A 27,064-nucleotide genomic window follows, 5' to 3' on the forward strand; every position below is an offset into this window, starting at 1 on the left:
GAGGGAGGGTCTTTTCATTGACTTCAACTTTTTACACTTTTCTCCTCACTAACACACACACACACACAGCCTGGACTCTCACATTAATACACACACACAATCTCGGCATCAATTCAAGTGGATACGGAATACTTGGACCGTGAAGACCATCAGAACCTCGTCAGGACCAAACATCTGGCAGAACCAACACGAGCTGGAACATCTGTTCTCGCGGTGAGGAGCGCACGCACACGCAGTTCGGGTGTGAGGATGGACTTGTGTCTCACATAAAAAAACTTTACTTACTAATGTACAAATACATTAGTAACTTTTAAAAACTTCTTAAAATCTCTTCACTCATCACCTCTATAACTTGTACATGTTCTTGATGAAATTCTTCATGCTTCAAGTCTAGTTGATGTTGTAGCCAGATAGTTTACAAACACAATTTTAGTGATCAATTCAAGTCACTTCAGAGAAGCTGGAAACCGTCGTCTGCCTTTATTTTGAAATATAGTCCTGCACTTCCTGGTGAGGGCTCTTAAGGTGAAACATGGGCTGTGTTTGAAATTGAACATTTATATGTATATGTACAGTGAAGAAAATAAGTATTTGAACACCCTGCTATTTTGCTATTTCTCCCACTTAGAAATCATGGAGGGGTCTGAAATTTTCATCGTAGGTGCATGTCCACTGTGAGAGAGATAAACTAAAAAGAAAAATCCAGAAATCACAATGCATGATTTTTTAACAATTTATTTGTGTGATACAGCTGCAAATAAGTATTTGAACACCTGTGTATCATCTAGAATTCTGACCCTGAAAGACCTGTTAGTCTGCCCATTAGAAGTCCACCTGCACTCCATGTATCATCCTGAATCAGATGCACCTGTTTGAGGTCGTTAGCTGCATAAAGACACCTGTCCACCCCATACAATCAGTAAGACTTTAACTTGTAACATGGCGAAGACCAAAGAGCTGTCCAAAGACACCAGAGACAAAATTGTACACCTCCACAAGGCTGGAAAGGGCTACGGAGCAATTACCAAGCAGCTTGGTGAAAAAAGGTCCACTGTTGGAGCTATCATTAGAAAATGGAAGAAGCTAAACATGACGGTCAATCTCAATCGGAGTGGAGCCCCATGCAAGATATCACCTCGTGGGGTCTCAATGATTCTAAGAAAGGTGAGGAATCAGCCCAGAACTACACGACAGGACTTGGTCAATGACCTGAAAAGAGCTGGGACCACCGTTTCCAAGGTTACTGTAGGTAATACACTAAGACGTCATGATGTGAAATCATGCATGGCACGAAAGGTTCCCCTGCTTAAACCAGCACATGTCAAGGCCCGTCTTAAGTTTGCATATGACCATTTGGATGATACAGAGGAGTCATGGGAGAAAGTTTTATGGTCAGATGAGACCAAAATAGAACTTTTTGGTCATAATTCCAATAAGCGTGTTTGGAGGAAGAAGAATGAAGAGTACAATCCGAAGAACACCATCCCTACTGTGAAGCATGGGGGTGGTAGCATCATGCTTTGGGGGTGTTTTTCTGCACATGGGACAGGACGAGTGCACTGCATTAAAGAGAGGATGACTGGGGCCGTGTATTGTGAGATTTTGGGGAACAACCTCCTTCCCTCTGTCAGAGCATTGAAGATGGGTCGTGGCTGGGTCTTCCAACACGACAACGACCCGAAGCACACAGCCAGGAAAACCAAGGAGTGGCTCCGTAAGAAGCATATCAAGGTTCTAGCATGGCCCAGCCAGTCTCCAGACCTGAACCCAATCGAAAATCTTTGGAGGGAGCTCAAACTCCGTGTTTCTCAGCGACAGCCCAGAAACCTGACTGATCTAGAGAAGATCTGTGTGGAGGAGTGGGCCAAGATCCCTCCTGCAGTGTGTGCAAACCTGGTGAAAAACTACAGGAAACGTTTGACCTCTGTAATAGCAAACAAAGGCTACTGTACCAAATATTAACATTCATTTTCTCAGGTGTTCAAATACTTATTAGCAGCTGTATCACACAAATAAATTGTTAAAAAATCATGCATTGTGATTTCTGGATTTTTCTTTTTAGTTTATCTCTCTCACAGTGGACATGCACCTACGATGAAAATTTCAGACCCCTCCATGATTTCTAAGTGGGAGAAATAGCAAAATAGCAGGGTGTTCAAATACTTATTTTCTTCACTGTATAGTATACTATGTACACTGAGGCTGTGTTGCTATTTGTGCACTTAGACACTTAACTTACACACTGAGGGGTCTGGTAAAATGTAGTGTAGTGTCAGTTGGGTTGGGGTATCGTGTACATATTATAAAATTCTGTTGCCAAATTGGTACTTTTGAAACGATGCCTAAATGGTGCCACAACCAGTACTTCAAAAAACTAGAAATTTAGCCCAAAAACAATGTTTTGTGTTTTCTGGAATTTTGTGACCTGCAAGTTAAATACTTCAACAACATACAATGGTGTGACAGTTTACACCCTTTCTGATTTATATTTTTCCATGTTTGTCAGACTTAAATGTTTCAGATAATGACACTAATTTAAGTACGAGTCAATGGCAACACAACTTAACAGAAAATTCATTCATTCATTCATTTTCTACCGCTTTTTCCTCACGAGGGTCGCGGGGGGTGCTGGAGCCTATCGCAGCTGTCTTCGGGCGACAGGCGGGGTACACTCTGGACTGGTCGCCCGCCAATCACAGGGCACATATAGACAAACAACCATTCACACTCACATTCATACCTATGGACAATTTGGAGTCGCCAATTAACCTAGCATGTTTTTGGAATTATGGGAGGAAACCGGAGTACCCGGAGAAAACCCACGCATGCACGGGGAGAACATGCAAACTCCACACAGAGATGGCCGAGGGTGGAATTGAACCCTGGTCTCCTAGCTGTGAGGTCTGCGCGCTAACCACTCGACCGCCGTGCCACCCGAACTTAACAGAAAATGCATTTTTTAAATGAAACATTCTATTACTAAGGGAAACAAATCCAAAACTCACATGTGAACGCTTAGCAGCAACAACTGCAATCAAGCATTTGTGATAACTTGCAATGAGTCTCTTACAGCGCTGGGTCGAATTTTTTACCCACTCATCTTTGCAGAATTGTTCAGCCACGTTGAAGGGCTTTTGGGTTCCTGACATTGTTGATTGTGTCCGCACTCGTCCTGCAGTTGGCCGACTGAGATGTGTCCCTCAACGATCAAGTCGGTCCAGGTCCTGGCTCAGATCCTGGTCTTGATGGGTCCTGCTGCAGGCTACAGTTTGGATCTGGAGAATGTTCTGGAGTTCCATGGCGTCAAGTCCTCCATGTTTGGATACTCAGTCCTGCTGCATCGTCACAGAACTCACAGCTGGTCTGCATCACAACCTTTTTGTCCTTCATGTTGACCACTTTTTATGGTAGACCATCAAGGTGTACTTTGTTTGGTGTGAGTATGCCAAAGACCTCTGTGACAGACAGTCTCACTGTATGTGTATGTGTGTGTGTGTGTCAGGTTGGTGGTGGGCGCTCCAGTGGACAACACATCATCTTCTTCTTCATCAAGTCACTCTCCAGGAGCAGTTTACCGCTGCAGCATCAGCACGGACGATCGTCACTGTCAGCTCATGAATGCCGGTACTGTTTGTTTTTAGCTCTTTTGACCCTGATCGCTATGTCTCAGCATTGCACAGAGACAACACAACTATGTGCCTGTACTACGTTTTAGTGAGGATTTGGACAAATGAATTTCATCTCATTTTTGGCCAATTCTATCCATCCATCCATTTTCTATACCGCTTATCCTCACTAGGAGTCCAAGAACATAGATGAAATTGGTTTACAAGCTTGCTAACTAACAAACAAAAACAATACAATATTTAAAATGTTTGTTGTTTGACTCAATGCTCAGAACGTTTGTGAGTAGCAGTAGTGGTAGTAGTACTTTTGGCGTACTTCTGTACTTACACTTAGTCTTTTGAGTGCGTTCAAACTGGAAAGTACAGCAAAATACAGTGTACTGTCAGGGACTTAAGACAATTCCAAGGGCCCCTGTCCAAAAAATAGATATGAATTAAAATAGGATTTTTGCTATCGGGGTTGAGATTTTTTGTTCAACCACATTTTTTGAACCACAGCTGCCCAGGGGGATTTGTTTGTCATGGGGCAGCCTTGACAGTCAGTACCCAGTTGTTAGACTCAAAATGGTGAATGTGCAGTGTCGATACGTGGTGCCTACGTAGTGGAAGCGAAATGACTAAATCAAGTAGCTGCAGTTCACAGTATAGTAATGGATTTGGGACTGCACTACTCACAATTTCTGCATTCGGGAACTACAAAGTAAAGTACAAAGTGTGCTTATTGAAGTGTATTACATTTGAGACACCACATTATAAATAGTGCATGTCCTATTTGCTTGCCTTAGTTGTTGGATCATGGGTGAGTACTGAGTCCCTGAGTGCACTGATTTTGACAGTGTAGTGCTATCCAAAATCCATTAGTCTCGTTGCATACACTTCCTATTCAGTCCCTTCACTACTTTCCGCCACCATTGCTTAATGTTATTCCATCCCGTTCCCTTTGTGACTACTGACGGTGATAAGTGTCTATCACTGCACGTTTGCCATTTTGAGTGCAACACCTACCTACTGTTAGTGCACTGCATTTTGTCATACTTCAGTTTGAGTGTGTTTTTGAACTCAAAAGACTAAGTCTAAGTAAGAAAATGTCTGTTTTATGTCTGTGTTTAGTGACTTCTTACTATTTGGCAGGAAGTTAGCCCTGACATTCTACTATATTCTCTAATGGTGTGTTAAAGTGCTACTTGTGTGTGTACAGACGTGTTGCATTGTGGGAAAACGTGTGAGTCAGAGAGCGACCACCAGTGGTTAGGAGTCAGTCTGTCCAGGCAGCCTGGGAACCCCGCAGCAGGAGGAGGACATGTCCTGGTTTGTACTGCATTAAAAAATCATTAAAAAATCTCTACTATCCTGACAAGAGGCAGCGTGCATGTGCACGTCTGTGTGTGTGTGTGTGTGTGTGTGTGTGTGTGTGTGTATGTGTCTGTGTTAGTCATGAGATGAACTAGTGACAACTTGTGATGGCCACTAACTAAATAACAACCCTGTCGTGTGTGTAGGCGTGTGCACATCGCTGGAAGAATGTGTACTATTCAAAAAAAGACAGTCAGAACAACAAGCTGCCCAATGGCGTCTGCTATCGCTATGACAACAACCTGAGACACGCCCAGGCTATCATACCCTGCTACAGAGGTAAAGACTCATGACTACCTTTGACTTTTCACCGCCACCTCACAATTACTGACTGGTTCACCCGAGGGCATCTTCAAGGCTAGCTTCACCTTCACAACACGTCCACACATGTCCTGTCCACCGATATTGCCCATATATGTTGTATATATGTCCACACAGGTTGTCCACAGTATCCACATATTTTGTCCATTTTGTCTACAGGGTCCAATGATGTTATCCATATCCAGTGTTGTTACATGCTGTCCATAAAATTGCTACATTATTTCGTCACACATGTAGTCCATATAATGTCCAGGTTGGCTGCAAAATATCCATAAATTCCTTCGTGTCATCTACACAACATGAATGAATGCACGCCACATGAGACACACATTGTCTTCATGTTGTCTGTGTGTCTTGCAGACCACCAGAGGAAGTTTGGGGAGGAATATGGGTCATGTCAGGCCGGCATTTCCAACTTCCTGACAGAGGTCAGTGTTTGAAGTCTGTCCAGCCTTGTATCCTCTTGTCCTCCCTACCGTACAAACTTATCCTTTTTAAAGGAGACACAGGCTTTATTTATTGATTTGTGGACTGTCCTCAGGACCTGATCATCATGGGCGCTCCAGGGACGTCTTATTGGACGGGTTCAGTCCTGGTCTACAACACATCCAGCAGTGTCATGTCCGTCTACTTGGACGACGACTCGGCAGCTGTCGGCTTTGGAAGCTATTTGGGTGAGTGTGAGCACGTCCTGCCTTCAGGGACAGAACACATGTCTTCAACGCTGTAAGGTCAGGAGGTTTTCCAAGATGGAGACAGTCAGATGATGTTTGCCACAAGCGTGTTCACATTATTATAGGACGGAAGCAGCCTGAAGGGTCTTCATTAATCATAGCCGTCATTAACGAGGCTGTACTAATGCTAGCACAATAACGCTAACATTAGTCATTGCTAGCTTCAGTCGCTTTTATTGTGGGTATCAACAGTTCACTAAAGACTCTTTCTAGTGCTAACAGATTTAGCCAAGGACATTTGGACCGCATCGCTGTTTCCAGTGTTGACATGAAGTTAAAAATTAGCTCTGCTGCCTCTAGTCGTGTGGGGGAGGGATGCTAACTCTTAATGTTCCTTTGTAGCTTTAACACCAATGTGCTATAGTACAACACAGTATACAGTACATACATACAGTCATGAAAAAAAATATTACACCTTGTTTCTTCAGTTCATTTTAATGCCTGGTACAACTAAAGGTATATTTGTTTGGCCAAATATAATGCTGACAACAACAATCCTTTGGCAGTACAATGCCATATTGATGTAAGAACTTGGTTTTTCTCAAGAAAACCATGGAAATGCCTAGATATCAGCTCTTATACTCATTATATTTGGCATTAAAATGAACTGAAGAAACATGCTAGTGCTACCGCCACAACTCATTCTAAGTTGTAGTAATACAAAACAACATAGTCAACAGATACTTGGGGCAGTGAGCCATTATCAGCCAAGTAAACATGTCTCACCTTGAGCAATAACTTTGACGTTAAAGACAGATGCTGGCTTTCCCTCCACTCTTCATCCACAACAAACTTATCTTCCTGTTCAAACAGTAAAGACGACTTAAGCGCAATTCATTCCCTGAAGGTTTGGAATATGTGGACTATTTTATTTGATGTTGTGTTCTAGGTTATTCGGTGGGAGCAGGTCACTTCCTGAATGCTGCTAGCTTGGAGGTGGTGGGCGGAGCTCCACAGTGCAACCAGAGGGGCAAGGTATCAGCTGCCCCCAACCAATGAACATGTTTACCCTTAAAGAGTGTCAAATTAAAAACACTCAACCTTTTTTGTATTTATCGGCAGGTGTTCATATTCTCTTTGGATGGCAACATGCTGCGTGTGCTCACCCATGTGGCAGGAAAAGAGGTGAGATGGCCGTCACACAGGACAAAAACAAGATGGCTGCCCTTTGACTTCCCATGGAGGCATTGTCTAAGTCGTCAGAAGTAATACTTTAATGTTAATGTGTGTACCTAGCTGGGATCATACTTTGGCGCTAGCGTGTGTGTGGTGGATCTGAACGCTGACGGCCTATCAGACCTGTTGGTCGGCGCTCCCATGGCGACAGGCCTTAGCAGAGAGGAGGGGCGTGTCCACGTCTACATCAACCAGGGACAGGTGAGCACATACACACATAAAGTACATACACACATGTAGTATCTGCCATTTTTGTTTACGTAGCATTATCAGAATTAGCTAATTGATATACTTCCTGTGCCAAAGGCCAAGCTTCTGGAGGTGGAATTTCAACTGAGTGGCAGTGACGCCTATGCCGCCCGCTTCGGAGAGACCATCGCTGACCTGGGAGACCTGGATGATGACGGTTACCCCGGTAAAAATGACACACCACCAGCTTGTGATACAGCACTATCAGCTGATGCTAACACTAATTGTAACAGTGATGAAAAACATGCTAGGTTAATTGGTTACTCCAAATTGTCCATAGGTATGAATGTGAGTGTGAATGGTTGTTTGACTATATGTGCCCTGTGATTGGCTGGCCACCAGTCCAGGGTGTACCCCACCTCTCGCCCCAACACAGCTGGGATAGGCTCCAGCACCCCCACGACCCTCGTGAGAAAAAAGCGGTAGAAAATGAATGAATGAATGAATAAATGAAAAAACAGGCTAAGGCTACCGTAGTTTCACTCTAGTGTATTAGCGCTACTACAGTTAATTTTAAAGCCACCATAAAATCTTTACTGTTTCAAATCTCATTTTTTCATTTTTAACTGTCATACAAGTGTAAAAAGAAGTGAAGTAAAAATAGTAAAACAAAAACAAAGTGAACTGAAACAAAATTGTACGCTTTTGGGGCATTCCACAGTCCTGTATGCTATTTTCTGCTACGCTAGGCTATGCTACATTATGCTATGCTATGTTAGCAGTCTACTGCTTTCTCCTTCACATTCCAGTTTGTTAATGAGATAGCAAGATAGCACACTCTTTCCCAAGGCTGAATGCTACTTCCTGATAACAACGCCCACTCTCATGCATACACACACACGTGTCATTAAAAGCTTAATGACAAGGTATGAAGACCAGCTGCCCTCTAATCTACTACAACTAGATCTACATGGGTCTATCTTACTTACATTTACTTACATTTCAAAGGTTGAACAGCGTAGCAACACGTCAAGACAAGTTTATTGCTGTGAATTGTGTCCTCACAGTCAGAGGAAGACAAAACTGTGCGTATGTGTGTGCGTGTATGTGTGTGCAAAGACGTGGCTGTGGGCGCCCCCCAGGAGGAAGAGCTTAAAGGTGCTGTCTATATTTACAATGGAAGGAAGGACGGCATCTCTCAAACTCCGTCACAGGTACACACAACACACTACACACTTTGACATGTAGCATCAATGCTAATAGCTAAAAGCTAACACATGTTCCTGGCATTGTGTCTGCAGAGAATCAGTGGCTCCTCACTGGGTCGTGACCTCAGGATGTTTGGACAGTCACTGAGCTCAGGTGTAGACATCGATGACAACGGTTACCAAGGTAACATGATTTGTTGTTGTTGTTGTCTTACATGTGCTAACTGTAAGTTTGTGTGTTGAAGACGTGGCGGTGGGGGCATTCCTCTCGGACGTGGCCGTGGTTCTCAGGTAAACTTCTTTAGACAACAGACGGGAAGTTTTGATGTAGCAGGAAGAAGAGGTCAGACGAAGACTGTGTCATGTGCGCTGTGTTTCCAGGACACGTCCTGTACTTCAGGTGGCGGCGTCGCTCACGTTGCCCGAGCGCATTGACCAGCGTGTGGCATTATGCAGGGAACACATGACACCAACAGTGTGCATCAACGTCACCGTCTGCTTCAGAGTCACATCCAGGCAGTACAGAGGAGCTATTGGTGAGCAAAGTTTGCTTAGCATGACGCTAACAAACAGCAGATGGCTAACAAGTCTTTTCCGTCCCAGAGCTTCAGTACAACCTGACCTCTGACCTCCTCCACAAGCCGTCCTTCCCTCACCGCTTCTATTTCCACGGAAACGGCTCGTCCAATAGCACAAAGGGGCGCATCCGGACGCGACTCAGCCAGCTCACATGCACGACCCACGTGGCTTACCAGAGGGTAATGTTCAACAGGGACAACATTAACTTCATGTTTGGGGGATGCTAACAGCGTTGTCTTTGTTGTCACAGAAAGACGTGAGGGACATCTTCACGCCGCTTCAATTTGAGGTTTCTTACAGCCTCAGAGAAACAAACACAAACAAGCCAACGTCCAAACTCTTCCCCCCATTGAAACCCATCCTGAAGAGAGAGGCAGGGCATGACAACACCGTAACCAACCAGGTGGGGCTAGCCAGTGCTAACTCAAACGACTCACATCAACTAGTTACCAGCTAGTGCTAACATTAAAGATCTCAAGCTGCTGTTAACTACCTGTTACTACGAACTTCAAGCTGTTACCAGCTAGTGCTAACTCAAATGGCCAACATCAAAAGGTTAACTGCTAGTGCCAACATTACAAGCTACTGATAACTAATGCTAAAAGTAAATAGTTACTAACTAGTGTGAATCCACAGTGCCAATTTCAAGCAGTTACCAGCTTTTAGTCACATTCATTGCAAGCTATTGCTAACTCAAATTGCAAACATCAAACATTACAAGCTAGGTGAACATCAATCAGTTACCAGCTCATGCTAGCATTAAACATTACAAACTGTTACTGACCTCAAGCATTTACCAGCGAAAGCTAACATTGAACATTACAAGCTATTGCTAACATCAAGCCGTTACCAATGCTAACGTGTAATAGTTGTGAAGTAGTTAGTAAAATCAACCAGTCACATTACATAATAAATATGCAATGTAGCCAGTTACTGCTAACATCAAGCACTTACCTGCTTATTGTAACATTTAACAGTTACGCTTACCAAAAAGTAGTTACCAGTTAATGCTATTATTAGTGGGCCTTCAACCATGTTGACAATGACTTCCTTAGCTCACAAGCGCTGTCACAGGTCGTCAGGGCGAAACAGGAAGTATGATTGTGTTATTGATTGTGTTACTTGTCAGCGACAGCGGTCACATGTGACCACGAGGTCATCTCTGTGCCTTGTGTGTGTGTGTGTGTGTGGCAGACGCACTTTGCTCGTTCCTGCTTCCTGCTCAACTGCTCAACGGACCTCAAGCTGTCAGCGAGACTGGTGCTGCCGCAGTAAGAAAACATGCCACTCACTACAACTTATTTTTTCACTATATTATTGTCATAAAAATGGATTTTGCCGCACCTCAAACAAATAAACACCAGCAAAACAACAGCCAATCAATGTACTTACATAGGCTTGCTAGTCTGTTCAGTTGATTGAACATCGCTCCTTCATTTGATCAGGTTTTTAAAGGGGACCTATTATGCAAATTTTTCTACCCTTTGTATTGAGTTGTATTGAGCTGTATTTCCTTGGATTTGTGCTTCCCGCCAAAACGTCTGTTTTAATTTATTCCACCCATGGCCCGCCTTCAGGCACGCCCACTCCACTGGGATTGGTCACAAGCCCAAAGTGCTTCCTAACTACAAGGAACCCCACTTTAGTGGGTATAGGATTGATAATTATATGATACTGGGCCTGATACCAGACAAACCATGTGATGATCTTATTATCACATACTATTTAATCATGAGCTTATTATCACGTACTATTTAATCAAAAGACCATTTTGTTTCCAGAAAATGTTCAATTTATTACATGTATTATATCTAAACAGTGTAAACACTAATTGCAAAAATATTTCAACAATAATATTTTAACAGTCTTATCTTATCAATGTCTGACAATTAAAGTTCCATTAATCAAGTTTGGTTTTTTTGGTGACTGGAGAAGCACTAGGAATATTTATAGTTACAGTGACATTTCCTGTCACATGCGCGGAGTTTAGAAAGTTAAGCCCAGGAGCCCACTTGACAGAGCACAGACGGCAGCAAAACAAACGCTGTGTGTTTACGCTCGTGCGCTGTTCTCTGATTGGTTGTTTCACGGGCACGATACCAGAGCAGCGCGCTCTGAGTGGACAGCTACGGGGGCTGATACTGGACATGGTTAAACTCTATATTTTATCAGTATCACTGCCCTGGGCTTTGACACAGTATCATTTCGGCCTTTTCCCGTATCATTCATGGGTGGTTTCTAGGGTACAGGGCCAATTAATACTGTAGTATGTGATAATAAATGAATAAAGTATTTGGAGAGCTAACTGAAAAGTGTTTAGGAGCTACTGGCAGCTGTAGACACCTGACTTACCATGTAGGAAATCAGAGGGGTTAACATAGGACCGCTGGAGCATTGGAGTTCATAAGAAGCCGGACATGTGGCAACCTCGCCTGCCCGAGGGATAGTGCTCATTGTGGGACACGCTTTGTCAGAGCTGCCGTTGGTGGGATGGAGGTCAGGAGAAGCCAGATGTGTGGGCGGCGTGTCTGAAATTCATGCACCTTTCCCAGGGAGAGCGCGATGCTTCTGGCTCCAGCAACAATTTGGCGGATATTTCACATTCATGTTCACAAAAACAGTCTCTTGTGAGTCAGCCAGTCCCTGTTGACAGATTAAAATATTTTTCTCTTGCTGCTGCTGAGAATCACCAAATACAATAACTTCTGCCTGAGCTTGTTTCATAAACACAGTCGCAGCGCTTATGTAATCAGGCAGAGAGCTTATCTGGTTTACACAACCATATAAAGAAGTCCACTCCTCTGTGACATCACAAAAGGGCCTGTTTTGCCACGCTTTTTGAAACAGAGCGTTTTGAGCCATCCCAAACTTCTTTCAGGGCTCACTTCCAAATGCACAAACCTCATTATCTGAAACTTTGGCAACGTATACAACATTCTAACTACATTTATAGGTCAGAAAAGGTGATCGAAGCATCATAGATCCCCTTTAAAAAAATTATTAATAAATGATAGCTGTTTCGTGATCGAATATGGTCTATTATTTGTTTTAAGAAAATGCACATTTAAGCACATTGTTTATATTCATGGCCTATGTTAAGCATTTTCAAGCATATCTGTGATTTATATGCGCCTCTAAGAAGCGGGGCCTAGGAAGTGACCTGCGTGACGTCAGCTAGATAGCGTTGACTGCTTGTAGAGAGTAGCTGACAGCAGCTCTGTGTTAGTAACATTACAATGATGAGACAATAGATATCAGGACATATGCTGTCAGTGCTAATAAATGAGTCCATCTTATCTTATTGATGTCTAAGATGGCTTATTTTTCATTACTATGTCTACTATATTAGGGAATACAAGTGTAGAGGTGATGACGGGGTGTTATTTCATGTCTGCGGGGCTCTAATAATGGTTATTCATTCATTTCATTCATTCATTTTCTACCGCTTTTTCCTCACGAGGGTCGCGGCGGTGCTGGAGCCTATCCCAGCTGTCCTTGGGCGAGAGGCTGGGCACACCCTGGCCTGGTGGCCAGCCAATCACAGGGCACATATAGACAAACAACCATTCACACTCACATTCATACCTATGGACAATTTGGAGTGGCCAATTAACCTAGCATGTTTTTGGAATGTGGGAGGAAACCGGAGTACCCGGAGAAAACCCACGCATGCACGGGGAGAACATGCAAACTCCACACAGAGATGGCTGAGGGTGGAATTGAACCCTGGTCTCCTAGCTGTCTCCTAGCTGTCTCCTGCGCGCTAACCACTCGACCGCCGTGCCGCCCCTAATAATGGTTATAAAAAACATATTTACAATGTTTTCTATGCTCTAATTATGAAACTATTCAATTAATTAATTGCCATTCAATTAATTAATATTGAATCCTATTTTGTGGAAATTCACTTATCACAGTCTACCAATTAACTGTGATAAACGAGAGATGACTGTACAGCCACTGTGAGTCAATGATTGTGGTTGTGTGTGTGTTCAGACAGTATCAGTACTTTGCTTTGGGTTCTGGACGCTCCTTCATGTTGAACACGTCACTGGTTGTCGCGGGAGACGACGCCTTTCTGCCTCGCCTCATGCTGCGTTTCCCAGACGACATTCACTACATCAAGGTGCTGCATAACGTGAGTGAACCGTGACATCGCCGCTGATTGGTTTGAATGTAACACGCCCCATGCTGCAGCTGTCAATCATGTGTTTTTGTGCAGGAAGACAAGGTGGTGAGGTGTGACGTCACACAAGAAGTGAACAGCACAACAGTGGAAGTGGACTGTGGCATCTCCAGCCTCATCCTCGTGTCTCACTCCCTAGTAAGAAGACACACACAAACAACACATAGTTCCTCTTTTACTGACATTATTGTCAAGTGTAAAAAAAAACATCCAATTTGATCTTGTAGGTGAACATTAGCTTCCTCTTGGACGTCAACCAGAACGCCACACCTGGTGACATCATCATTCACGCCAACGCCAGCAGGTGCCGAAACCTTTTTTAATGTAATGTACCACAGTATGCATGCCATTGAGAATCAGATTAGTTTATGTTTCATTTTCTATATTTTTTTATAATTGCAAGAAGATTGAAAGTTTTGTTGTGTTGACCCCCAGTGACAATGTCGAGAATATGGAGTATCTCCATGACAACGCAGTGAGCCTGGTACTTCCTCTCAAATATGGCGTCGACATCAACATTCACGGGTAACACATTGCGTTTACATACATACATACATACTACATATGTTTACATGGAAAAAAATAATTTGACCAGCCTTGTTTCTTCAATTTATTTGTCCATGTTAATGCCTGGAACAACTAAACGTACGTTTGGTTTACAAATATAATGACAAAAAAATAGCTTGTAAGAGTGTACAGTAATTTAAGAGAGTATATCTAGCCATTTCCATGGTTTCCTTGATAGTAACCAAAATCACTTACGTTCTACTGTACATCAATAGCTGTGGCATTGTACTGCAAAAAACTGAGCTTTATATTATATTACATGTTATCGTGTTCATTGTATTCTTCAGGTAACATACTTATAGTGGTACCAGCCATTAAAATTAACAATTTAAATAAATTAAAGTCTAATATTTTTTTCTATGACTGTATATTTCCTCTTTTCAGTACAACCTCACAGGACCTTACAGTTAGTTTGTCATCAGATATTAACACGTTGACCCCAAAATTTCAAATCCATTATGTGCTTCTTCGCATCAGTTGGCCACTTGATGACAGCTTTGGCTTAACCCTCGCCTTCTACGGTTTAAATGTGGTTTTTTTTCAAGGGTTTAAAGCAGAATAGGTGCATCCCATTTAGTGCATTGTTAGCGGCCCCGTGCTAACTGTTTGCCTGTTTTTGGAACGCACAGAAAAGGGAAAGACATGTGTACATGTCTCACATAAGGATGGCGGATGATGCCAAATTCCCCAAAGGTTTTCTTTTAAAACTTGCATGCAGTGATAAGTCTGCACGTTGTGTATGTGTACCTGCACCTCCATAGACTGCATATACAAGGTTGTGGACTCCAGTTTATTTTATGTAGCGTACATATTATTATAATTATAATGTTAGATCGGATAAAAATCTACATATACTGTTGTGACATCATAGTGATGACGTCATTACTAATGTGTTTTTATAGTTTTGTGACTCCCACCTCCTTCCTGTTTGGAGATGAAGACACAACCCATGTTGACTGTTACAACCAAATATTTAACTACACTTACAAGGTAACACTCACACACATTCTCTTATTCATCCATACGCTACGTCCACGGTCAACGTAGCGTCCACGTCAATCTCTCCATACGTATTCTATTGTGTGTGTGAAGGTGTTAAACTCAGGTGTCAGCAGATCAGTGGACACAGTGGTGGACATCTCTTTGCCAAAGCTGTTGATTCCCTATCCTCACAGGCTGCTACATGTGGTGGACTGGCAGGTACGTGCTCCACTGCGCTCCTTCACTCAGCTAAGCACCTTAGCATGCCAACCCCTCTAAGCAATCTCAGTCAGGTGACTTCCTATATAAATAATTCGATGTTGTCTCTGCAGACGTCACAAGGTGTTTGCACCATCAGCGACGACACCGTCTCGGTCCTCGACGATTGCGATGTCCCTCAAGCTTCCCTCATCAAACAACTTGTTTTCTTCTTCTCTTCCACTTCCACGCGCACCATGGTACACATGTACATCACACACATACAAACTACACCCGTGTCTACTCACTAAATATGCTTATTCTTACTTTTTCACATGACAACGATGACTGCCCAATAAGACATGCATACATTAGCGGCTCGCATAGCTAATAATATGAATATCAAGTCAAACATGAATGTGTGTGTGTAGTTCTGTGGCCGTGACGACCAGCTGTGCGAGCGACTGGTGTGTCGCCTTGGCAACGTGGAGCCCAGCCGAGACGCCACCATCCACCTGGAGGTCAGACTGAACCCTGACGTTCTTCTCCAAGCACCCGTAAGTAAACATCATGATGTCCTGACAGCTTTGTTCAGATAAGAAACCATGCTAATATGCATAACCCAAAAAATGACGCCTGACAAGGGAAGTTACACATCAAGTGGATGTGTGGGTGGGGCAGGTGTCATAAGATGTGGCCAACACTGATACCGAGTCAAGCCACTGATAAGTCAAGTTTGTCTGTCAGGGTCGCCACAGTGTCGTGAAATTGGAGAGTACAGCCGTGATATCATCACCCAAGAATGACCTTCACACCGTTCTCAAGCAGGAACGACCTGCAGCACTTGTAAGCACATGCCAGCGATAACATATGCATACACGTACATTTCTATTGGCTTGACTAAATGATGGGAGCAACCAATCTGTGAGGAATCACAAAAGGTGTCTCATGGGAAATGTAGTCTTTATGTCATAACTGGTTAGCACATCTTGCTGGAAGAACCATGTAATGACACCATATGGCAATGGGCTTCACTGCTGCAGGCTCTGGTGGAGGCTCACTTCACCCAGAAACCTTCCACACCCGTCAAAATCTTCATCATCGTGGTCAGTTTAGTTCTGGGTCTGATGATCTTGGCCGCGCTCATCTGGTGCTTGTGGAAGGTAAACGTTACTATATTGTTAGAAATATGTCCGAAAACAATAACAATAATATTATGCTTCATCCTGCAGGCTGGGTTCTTCAAGAGGGACTTGCAGAAGAAGAAAGAGGAGGAGGAATTCAAGAGGGACAGCTGGGACTACGTTCCCAAACGGAACCACAGGGAGAGCACTTCCTAACGCACACCGCCTCAAGATGGCTTTGTTGGTTTGACTGACATTTATTTCAAGGCCAGACGGACCTACACTGCCAGCTAATTGGTCCAAAAGCGCAGGATGTGCTGACGTCAGTGGTCAATGAAACGCATCCTCACACAGTCAGGTGGTTTCAACCCTACCTTCAACCTCTGACCTTCTTCATCGCTGTGTTACTTGAACAGCGCTGAGAGGCAGAAAGAAAAGGATGGACCAATCAGAAGGCCTCGGCTTTCAGGGGACCTTTTTGACCTCAGAGAATGGCAGCCAAGTTTTCAATCACCTGCTGAGAGACACTTCCTGCTTGGAGTACAGCACTTCCTGTATACAACCTTTGACACACTGACCTGTAGAGGAAGTCACATGACCACTGGAAGATGCTGTACAGTGTTGTTGTCAGTGAACACAACATTTATGTTGATATTTTGTTTTTTTTAGTTTTTCATACACTTCATGTTAGCTTTCACGCTAAAACTAGCTGCCTTCTTGTCCTTTCCTTATTTAAATGTTTCACTAAGTGATTCCAAGAAGCGTAGAGCGCCAATGTTACTTTCTGTTACATTTCACACTAAAGGTTTGAGCCTGGATATGTTTGTTCACATCAACTTGTTCTGCACTGAGAGTCTTATCCACGTTTCTAATAAAGTGATGCCATTTCTATTTAAGCATCTTACCAACACGGCACACAATATGTTATTCCGCCAGCAAAGTACACCAGCATCCTGATAAAAAATGATACAAAATGAAAAGAAAAACATGAAGATGACCAACAATGCAAACACAGGCATTAATATGCAGAAATGGCACTTTCTACACCAGCTGTATGCTGACTGTTATAAAGCAGTGGTTCTTGAGTGGTTTTGGCTATGGGACATCACCCTTTATTGTGACATTAGCAGTGCAAAACATGCTTAATAAACAAACTGCATGCTAACCACTTGTCCACCATGCAGCACAAAACATGTTTAATAAACATGTAAACAAATAAAGATAAAATTAAAATAAACATGTACGGGCTGGCTGTGATTGGCTGGCGACCAATCCAGGGTGTACAGCGGTAGAAAATGAATGAATGTACGGGCTGGCAATTAGCAATAGCACTTTTACAGGGGAATTTGAACAGCCCTAAATATGACATTGAATAGATAACCAAGATGGGCATTCCATTTCAGCAGCTAATATATAAGCATAAAATACTTGCAATACTTTCCAATTTTCTACGACTCAGCAAGATACTGGACTAACATTCAACATCTTTGCAACAGTAGTACAGTGCAGTACTAGCAAACATCAAGTAGCAAACGAGTTTTAAATGGTCTTACAGTACGGAGCATTGTCGCCACCTATAGGCCTATTAATAGACCACACCCCGCTTCAGAAGAAAAGCACAGTACCCACAACACACTGACAGATTGTGGTCGTGTGGGACTCGTACGCGACACACCAGTTGAGAATCGCTGCTCTAAAGTATAATATCAAAGCTTCATTTTTAGCATTCTCCCTTGGAAAGATGTACTGTAATACAAATGATTGAGGAGTGTACTCAGTTTGTGAAATACGCACATATGTCCAGCTTAATATCTAATGTTAAATCATCTTTATTCATGAACCATGTCTTTATTCATAAATAACCTACAATGTGTTCCATCTGCTATGATTTTTACAAATACTGTTTGGGAAATTCACATCCTGTTCTACAAGTTACAGACGTTCATTGTGTAGGTTTTACAATTCAGAAGTGTTTGTCAATTTATATTTATATTTATATTCCAACACGTTGCATGTACCCGTTTTCGCTGAGAATATCGGGGAACAGTTGAGCTCTATAGCAGTGATTTTTCTTGGTAAATGAGAAACCGGCTGCATGGTGTCCGACTGGTTAGCGCGCAGGCCACACAGCTAGGAGACCTGGGCATCTCTGTGGGGAGTTTGCATGTTCTCCCTGTGAGTTTGTGAGTTTTCTGGCATGTTTTGCAGGGTGCAACATGTGTATAACTCTCACAATCGGCAGGTAAGTTCCACACTGCAGACATGTTTGTTTTTTTAGGTTTGGCGCACCTGCATGGTGTGAAGGAAAGTGGGCAGGGGAAGCTCGCTATAGGCTGTATGCTGCAATAATAGAGCCAGAGGTGATTGGCTGTTTTGATTGGCATTGAAAGCCAATATTGATCAGTGCATCCCTAATAACAGGGCAAATTAGTGTAATAGAGCATTAATAATGTATTACTTTACTCTACAGAACATACTGAGTACAAAAGACAAAAGATATAGTCCACAAGATAAAGTCAAACATGTGATAGAAACAATAAGTCACAACAATAAGCCTGAGTAAATGTGCTTGCTAAAGTGCTAAAATGCAAACATGTAAAATGTACAAAAAGGAGGTCAAAGCTGCTTTAAAAGTATATGGTCACCATAGAAACCGGTCTTAAGGAGGTTAGGGTGCGCCCTCTGCTTTGCTCAGATGCAGCTGCAGGACACATTGGACTCTGCCTCCGGCACCTCCTCTCCATACAAGGTGATGAGTCCAGGGTGCACCCTAAATGTACCACCAACCAAACAAACCTGATGTCATTAAAGGCAACACATTGTGAAATTCTGAATGGTTTGTACCTGATGAGTACGTCATTGGGGATCTCCACCAGCTCTCCATCGATGTTCCAGGGGAAGACGGCGGCGGTTTCTGATTGGATGATGGCCGTCATCCTGGAGTCATCCTCACTCTCCTCTTCGGAGCAGCCAATCACTGTCTGGGGACAAAGCCTAACTGCTGACACGGCATGTGTCTCCACGAAGGAGGAGTTGAACTGCAGAGACACAATAGTGGTGTATCAATGTGCAATGTGTGGCCTTGTCCGGCTATAGTTAGTAAACTCTAGTGCTGGGAATCAACAAGTGAGTACATCTTGTTTTTGTGTGTGTCCTTGAAGTTGAAGGGTTAAGCATGAGCAGCAGCCACTTCCTTTTTAATTCACTGTGACAATACAAAGCTCCAACAGGGGGCAGCAAAGACCATCACACGTTTCACACTTCTCGCCACAAATTGTGAATCCAAACTGCACAACAATCTGGATTTTTTTTAAACAAAACATACTAGAGTAATTTATATGCACTTTTTAAGTTACATGTCTTGTGTGTGAAGTACTGGATGCAGGTTTTGGTACTCTGTCCAGTCCAGTCCAGTCCAGGTGACTTCCACACAGATTGCACTCTTCATGAGTGGCGTGTCGGCAAGGCCAGGAAGGAGGATGTGGGTCAACGAGTAAACAGTTTACTCCACATAGACTGTATATTTAGAAAGTGGGTTAGTGTGCGGCCTCGTGGGCCCTGCCAACCAAAACAAGGCTAATCTGGTCCCCAGCGGATTCTATAGCTACTTAAAGAAGACCAGGTTAAGAGTCCAGCATGACCAAACATCACAGTAACACTGTGTCCTGAAGAGTATTCTCACCTGTCCACTAGAGGTGCTGTACCGCTTCAGGTGCTTAATGAACTCTGACCTGGACGTGTCTCCCACTGCAATCAATTCTGCACTTCCATTGGCCAGTCTGGAGTAAACAGGAAGTAGAAGAACAAGTGTAACGCTGTACCAGTATACTACCTGTAAACAATATGCCAACTAGATACCTTATACTTGTAAATGTACTGTACCTTTAATTGTAACTGCACACCAAATATACAAGCTGTATACTTTGTGCTGGTAAATGTATCTTTAACTTTAAATGCATATCTTGTACTAGTAGCATTGCACCTCCCCCTCATACCTGGTGTTCGGGGCCAGTCCTCGGGGGGCGTGAGGACTGAGACAAGGGATAGCCATGATGCTGATGCTGAGGTACAAGCCCTGATTGGTGGTCCAGGATTCCGCCCCCTCTGAACCAACCAATCACACACACACACACACAAAGTCAAAACACCTAAAAACCTATTTGACTGACACACAAATAACACACACTCAACTCACCTAAGTCCCCATTCTGGTGCTGTTCCTCTTCTTGGTTTCTGACATAGAGATATTAATTTATTTTTAAGACGATGAATAGCACAATAAACAAGAAAGAACTGTTTGATTGTGTTTGTGTGTCTCACAGTTGTTCAGAGAGGGTGTTTGTATTGCTTGCTTGAAAAGACAGCTGACAGTGGTCTGCTCTGCAGAGACATACACATCACACTAAGACAAACATAAACATGGACATCTTGTATGTTACTGTTATATACATGTGTATGTTACCTGAGCCTGGCCAGTGTCTTGACTAGAGCGTACTCGCGTCGCCTTGACGACGGCATCCACCTCTTCTTCTCTGCCCACGCCAGGCTTCGTCCACCAAAGCCAAACATGGCGGAGAAGCCGAAGCGCAGCAACTGTCCCTGCGAGGAGAAGCTGCACATGTCCACCTGCTGCAGGTGACCTGAGGAAATATGACCATCATCACTGGCTCTGCTGCTACACTTTACCATTAGAAATATTGTCCAATTGAATGCCCACAAAACACTATCTACTAATGAATAACAATGCAGCAACCATGGCAACAGCAGCAGCACACAATCACCTGGTCCAGGTATGTACAACTTCCTGTTTCCTTTTGTCTACAAATTAGTATCATTACATTGCCATCTGTTTCACAGTCACATCCCGCCAGTCAAACACAGCAGCCTGTCCTGATTGGCCGCCAAGATGGAAGGAGGTGGGGCCACACTATAGTGAAGCTGTGATTTGAGGTGAAATTGATCCTGTTGTGAGACATCTGTCCTTCCCCTGAGAGACACCCCGCCACCCACCACCACCACCAGATTGGGGAGCCAAAAAAAAGCACCTGGTCGGCTGCCGTTTAAATGTCAGCTTTTAATAAATTCAATGTTTCACTGTGGTTCTGAAGACCAAGTTCCTCAACTAGATCCCACAAGTCAGAGAACCAACAGAACTAGTAGTAGAACCAACCCAGAATGATGTGCATGGCTGCAGTGACCGGATCTCTAACCCCATGAACAGAACATGACACCACGTCTGTAGAACCTGTGAAGACCAAAAGAAAACACAACAATATTGACCTCATCTTAGTAGAATAATGTGGCTCTAAGCGGGTCCAAGAATACCTGCAGGGATGATTCCAAGAGGCAGACCAGCGCTTACTGGACTGTCAGGAGACCCTGCGTCCAGTTGGGCTCGCAGGACCAGAGCGTGACATAGCTCTGCCACGGATCCGTCCCCGCCGACGCACACCACCCTGTCCCACACATTAATAGACATAATTTTATTATTATTTATTTATTAAACTGTTAGGATAATTTTGTGTTTGTTTGGCAATGTGTGTCATAACTTTAACACACACAGACAAGAGTTCAGGTAAACACACAAATGGGCACACACCTCCCCCCTCCTGTCTACGTTCTTTCCTGAAGTTGCAGTCTAATTGCTAAATGTAGCTCTACGCTAAATCCTCACTTCAACACACACACACGCTAAGCAGCTATCTTAGCAATGCTAAGCTAATCTTCTCTAGGCACAATAAGCCCTTGAGGACTGAGTACAAAAGCTGATTATATACACACACACATAGTTTTTCTGACCATATTTTAATTCTAAACATTCATTCATTCATTCATTTTCTACCGCTTTTCCTCACGAGGGTCACGGGGGTGCTGGAGCCTATCCCAGCTGTCTTCGGGCGAGAGGCGGGGTACACCCTGGACTGGTCGCCAGCCAATCACAGGGCTAATTCTAAACATTTTAATCTTAAATATGTTTACATGTACTCATTTAGTATTGATGCTAGTCTGTGACTAGCTAACATGTCTCTGATGGACGTCCAAAAGAAAGGAATGTCATAGCGAGTGATCTTTAAGATGAACACCAACCCATCAAATTCATCCAGCTTGAGCTCCTTCATCACTGAGAGGGCATGACCCCGCATCTCTGTCACTGCACATGGAAGTAGAGAGACATGTAGAGGGACAGACAGGTGGACAGATGGAGAGACAGAAAGTGAACAACTGTGCTTATGTGTGTACGAAAAATGTAACCACAGAGATGACACCATCTGCTCAAGAGGAAGGGATGAAGGACACGAATAAGGGGAGGGAAGTATACAGCAACAGCTATAAGGACAAGGGGAGTACAGATGACGAGAGGAGGCAAGGAAAGGATGGAGGAGGAGAGGGAAGGAGAAGATGCAGGAGAAGACTTTATGGCAACAGATGGGCAATGCTCCGCCTCTTGTATCAGGTTACCTAGCAACCAGAGACTACTATTAACACTGACCTTTGGACCCGCGTGCACACACACACACGCGCGCACACACACACACACAGACACACTGACCAGTGATGTCAGTGCGTACGTCGGCCATCTTGAAGAGCGGTGCCACATGTTCTCTGTAGATGTGGACCGCCTCTTTTTTGTGACTGCTGGGGTTGATGAACACCTTCACACACCTAGGACGACTGCTGAATCCTGCACACACACGCGCGCACACACACACACACACACACACACAGACTCTCAATTTAAAACTTCACATGTAAACATCCTGTCAGCAAATATCCGAAACATGTCATCATTGAATCCTCTCCACTGTAGATGTGTGTGAAAGTGTGTGAGTGGCAGCCATGTTGATACCGAGTACCAGGGTTGTGCTCATAAAGGTTAAGGTGTGTGTGCTCATCATGAGGCAGATTTAGAGGCCGCATTATGGATCCCAGTAGACTGGCATCGATCAATACACACACACACACACACAGGCGCAAAGCAGCTCCATTATCCACCTCACTGCAATAATCTGCTCCCAAAAGGCCGTGACCTCGCCCTGTTAATGACCTCCCGCACACACGGCTCCCCTTGGCTACCGCCCCCCCAGCCCCCATAAGCCCACATCCTCAAATCCAAAACATCACACTGTTGAATGACTCTGAGAATGACAGGCGCATCATGTGATCTCTCTGGATGGTGGCACACACACCTACACACATACACAGAAAAGACCTTAGAAAAAGCTTTCACTTAGCATACTAAAAACATAAAATGTGACGCACAGGACGCATTTGAGAGTTGAATTGCAAGTGTAAAAGTTGGTTTATGCTTCTATGTTGTCACACTGTCCCTTGCATGGTTCTGTGTCATGGTCGAGTGCTCAGCGTGCTGGTGTCCGCACGCAGCTGGGCAGTGTTTTCTGATGTGTCTGAACAGCCATGGCACCCAACTACAGTATTTAGCTTGTTAGCCTCTTTCGTCGCTACAGTGAACAATGGTAATTAAAGAAAAGTGTTACATATAATGTTATTGCAGCAAGAGTTCAACATATGGGTACTGACAGTACACTGCATTTTGAGGTATTGGTCAGTGTGCACGCACTCATGCGCTCAAAAGACTAAGCATAAGTAGAGAAATGCACATATTTTGTTACTTTTTTGCAAATGTTGATCCAAAATCGGAAGAGAAGTCATTTGCAAAGAAGGGCAGTAAATCCTCTGAACAGGAAATAATGCGCTAAAAGTCAACCAATCACAGCCTTTACAGAGGTTAGACATTTGGAAGGTGAAGTTACCCAACAGGGTTAAAAAGGCAAAGAGCTAGCTTTGCCAAACCATATCTTTCTTCTGACAGTGACCATTCTCTGTCCACCAATCAGCACACCGGACTGTAACTAGCTCTGCCATTTAGGTACCCCAGCAGAAGTCATCTAAAGAGTGGCACAGACGAGTTATCCTGGTACCTGCCATCTTTATCCAAGTGATCAAGGACAGCATTCTCGCTGCTGGGTTGCTGCCGCTGATAACAACAATGATTAAATTTCCACCCACTGGCCTTGACAGGCGGCAGGTTGCTGCGGAGATGCAGTGTTGCCATGGTAAACAATCCCTACAACTTTGATTTCATGCATGTGAGTCAAGAGAGTGTTGCACTAACCTCCTGTTAGGAAATATTCAAATCTCTTTACTCAAAGACAATAATCTGTTCCAGTTTATCCGTCTTACTTGTACAGGCAATGTTAATCAAAACATTACACAATAGAAAATGGATCTAAAATATAAAAACATTACATTTACGTTGGTCCCCTATTGGCACCCAAGCCAAGCCTGGACCTACACATCACTTTTTGTCTTCAAAGCCGTGTATGTGCTTGCATAAACTTGTGTGTGTTGTCATTATGGACACACTTGCACAGACACACACACGCTTGTACTAGTTAATATGACACACTCACAAGATGATGTGCACACGCTAAAACTCTTTTGCTGCTCTCATATGAGTTTTATATCGCTATTAATTTATAAGAAATTTTTTCCATATACCTGGTTTCTACATGCATTTTTTTTTTCAGATTGTTCATGAGTTGTTCAGTTGTTAGCATGTAAGAGTTACGCATGTACCAAAGATTTATTGTCACTGTGGTCGAGACACATACAACTAGCAGCAGTTCTGTTACATAAGAGAATAAAATATTGTCATATCAACGGAATGATGATTGGGCAGGATGACTGTGGTCAAATCAGCACTGGATACCATCCACACTTCAATATAGGCAACGTAGCGCACCGACTCTTGGTCCGCCTTAAACTAGCGGGCAAAAGACAATGCCCCCTATAGCCCAACCCCTGAATCACAGCTCAGAACCATACACAATACTCCCATCACTACAGTATCAGGTGAAAACAAGAAAATAAATAAAAATATGTCAACAAACTGCCACAGGTTGAAAAATCCTTTGTTAGCGCTATGATCCTTATTGTATGTCTCTAGCTCAAGTCACAAGTTAGTTTAGGTTTGTAATTTGGCTCCGTCAACAACCGCTTATGTTGACATCAATCACCCGGTCTGAGGGGTGTCAGCTACCTTGTGCTGAGTGACTTTCCCAGCGTGTCACACTGCCACCGTGCACGCTAACAAGGAGAATAATGTGGGCGGAGCATTGCTGTTGTGTTGTGTGCATTCAGTGGAGCTTCGGCATGGAAAGCGGTTGGCCTTTTGTCACGCTGACCGTCATTCAGCGGCCTGGCGGCGTTGTGCAGCTGCCCGGCGTCGCAGTGTGCACACGGCGGCGCCATTAGGAGGCGTGTGCGTGCAGTGGCGGCGGCGGCGCGACACAACAACATGACAAAAAAGCTTTTCACGCTGACCTCTGGCTGGAAAATTGGCTTAATGTGCACACGACGGCCTTGAAGGTGAACGTGTTAACAATGGACGCCGCTGTTTGACGTGTACTGTGACCATGTTGCTGACACACGACCTGCGGGCCATTCATGCCTATATATGTGCATATGTATAATCTGCTGTGATTGACAGACACATGACAGACAGACAGGTGAACAACGCTAACATGTAGCATGGTGCCGCAAACATGTAGCTGGAGTCGCACAGAGGAAACAAAACTGTGACACCTTAAATAAGGATGTAAATGTCTAGATCCGCCAACACCAGCATCACAGCTGGCTACTGCACTTCACGTCTTCATTTGTTGCATGTAGTTCCATTGTTATAGGTACCAAAAAAGCTAACATACGACTTTTTGGTACCCTCCTGTAGGTGACATGCTAGCTGCTAACAAGTCATAGCTAGATAAAGTCATAGCTAAAGCGTCTATGCTGACACACATGTTCACCGAGACACTATCTCAGCTAATCTCACTCTCAGACGTGATTCAACATGCTGACGATATGTTACTTCGTATGTGTGTGCGTGTTGATTAGCAGGGATTAGCAGATTAGCTCGTCTGTTTTACCTCATTCAAAGTCTGATATGATCTTAATTTAGCCATCTCACTCAAACACAAAGCAAGCTAGTACCCTGGATAGAGTCGCTCAAGTTCTTGATTGTTATTGGGCCCAAAAAATTTAACATTACTATTATTTGGTCGCATTAAGGCCACACAAATAAGGTATTATTTCAACAAAGGCTATCTTTTGCCCTTAAAATGCTGTACAGCAGGGGTCCCCAACCTGAACGTTTCCTAAGGCTTGGTACGGGTCCTTGGGTGGGCATAAACTGGGAAACTTTCAGACGCAAAAATAAATTTGTAAATAACTACATCAACTTATGTAAATCCTTCCATTTTCTATACCGCTTATCCTCACTAGGATATGCGGGTATGCTGGAGCCTATCCCAGCTGATTTTGGGCGAGGGGTGGGTTGCCAACCAATCACAGGGCACGTGTAAACAAACAACCATCCATCCTCACATTCAGACCTATGGACAATTTGGAATTAACCTAACATGCATGTTTTGGGAATGTGGGATGAACCCAGATATGCACGGGGAGAACATGCCAACTCCACACTGAGATGCCCAAGTGGAGAATCAAAACCAAGTTCGAAACCTTTTGAATATGTTGCCTTGACTTTGGGTGGATTGTCTGTAATGTTTGATAGAAAATGCCAAGTGGACGTACCATGAGCGTGTGTCCCAATGAACACTATGTAGCTATTTTGATTGACATTTTACCGGTACTGAGGTTGTGTACACATTGTGGAATTATGTGTAATTATCTTTATTTCCATATGGAATATAACTATGATATCAAGTACTTTGATTACCTGTAAAAAGGAAATTATTCATGAAGTGAGGACTACCTGTATTAGGCAAGAAAAAGGCTATAC

At 43.6% G+C, this 27,064-nt stretch overlaps 2 protein-coding genes across 4 annotated transcripts in view; one reads left to right on the top strand and one right to left on the bottom strand.

Annotated features, from left to right (window-relative positions):
• itga4 (integrin alpha 4) lies at nt 1–17,437 on the top strand. Its single transcript, XM_058081378.2, has 29 exons — nt 1–213; nt 3,179–3,361; nt 3,503–3,624; nt 4,825–4,934; nt 5,126–5,258; nt 5,661–5,728; nt 5,842–5,974; nt 6,924–7,009; nt 7,097–7,159; nt 7,271–7,411; nt 7,517–7,625; nt 8,519–8,613; nt 8,701–8,791; nt 8,853–8,898; nt 8,989–9,143; nt 9,211–9,365; nt 9,437–9,589; nt 10,381–10,457; nt 13,183–13,324; nt 13,409–13,510; nt 13,600–13,676; nt 13,808–13,897; nt 14,842–14,929; nt 15,032–15,139; nt 15,253–15,378; nt 15,550–15,675; nt 15,866–15,964; nt 16,162–16,281; nt 16,351–17,437. Exons 2-29 carry the CDS (start codon nt 3,192–3,194, stop codon nt 16,456–16,458), a joined length of 3,093 nt encoding a protein of 1,030 aa, XP_057937361.2. The 5' UTR covers nt 1–213; nt 3,179–3,191; the 3' UTR covers nt 16,459–17,437.
• The window catches only part of cerkl (CERK like autophagy regulator), a 22,236-nt gene continuing 5,887 nt past the window's right edge, over nt 10,716–27,064 (bottom strand). For 2 of the 3 annotated variants that reach the window (XM_058081384.2, XM_058081383.2), the window contains 11 exons: nt 22,793–22,924; nt 22,330–22,393; nt 21,568–21,698; nt 21,413–21,487; nt 20,705–20,882; nt 20,563–20,622; nt 20,438–20,475; nt 20,238–20,346; nt 19,925–20,021; nt 19,087–19,280; nt 14,695–19,012 (listed from right to left, as the gene is read on the bottom strand). In XM_058081384.2, the coding sequence (XP_057937367.2) occupies nt 18,934–19,012; nt 19,087–19,280; nt 19,925–20,021; nt 20,238–20,346; nt 20,438–20,475; nt 20,563–20,622; nt 20,705–20,882; nt 21,413–21,487; nt 21,568–21,698; nt 22,330–22,393; nt 22,793–22,924 (1,157 nt within the window). In that variant the 3' untranslated portion in view covers nt 14,695–18,933. Of the gene's footprint in view, nt 13,508–14,694; nt 19,013–19,086; nt 19,281–19,924; nt 20,022–20,237; nt 20,347–20,437; nt 20,476–20,562; nt 20,623–20,704; nt 20,883–21,412; nt 21,488–21,567; nt 21,699–22,329; nt 22,394–22,792; nt 22,925–27,064 lie in introns of those variants that run through there. The other variant, XM_078795042.1, reaches the window with a different exon arrangement.

This window comes from Doryrhamphus excisus, linkage group LG12, assembly GCF_037039965.1.
Source record: "Doryrhamphus excisus strain RoL-2023G ecotype Guam linkage group LG12, RoL_Dexc_Guam_v1.1, whole genome shotgun sequence".
NCBI lineage: Eukaryota > Metazoa > Chordata > Actinopteri > Syngnathiformes > Syngnathidae > Doryrhamphus > Doryrhamphus excisus.

Bases quoted from the DNA above. Each gene is read 5' to 3' on its own strand.
- itga4 (XM_058081378.2), top strand. From the start codon at position 3,192: ATGTGTCCCTCAACGATCAAGTCGGTCCAGGTCCTGGCTCAGATCCTG. The intron at 5,729-5,841 runs GTCAGTGTTTGA...GACTGTCCTCAG, and splicing joins TTTCCAACTTCCTGACAGAG to GACCTGATCATCATGGGCGC. The intron at 8,899-8,988 runs GTAAACTTCTTT...CTGTGTTTCCAG, and splicing joins GACGTGGCCGTGGTTCTCAG to GACACGTCCTGTACTTCAGG.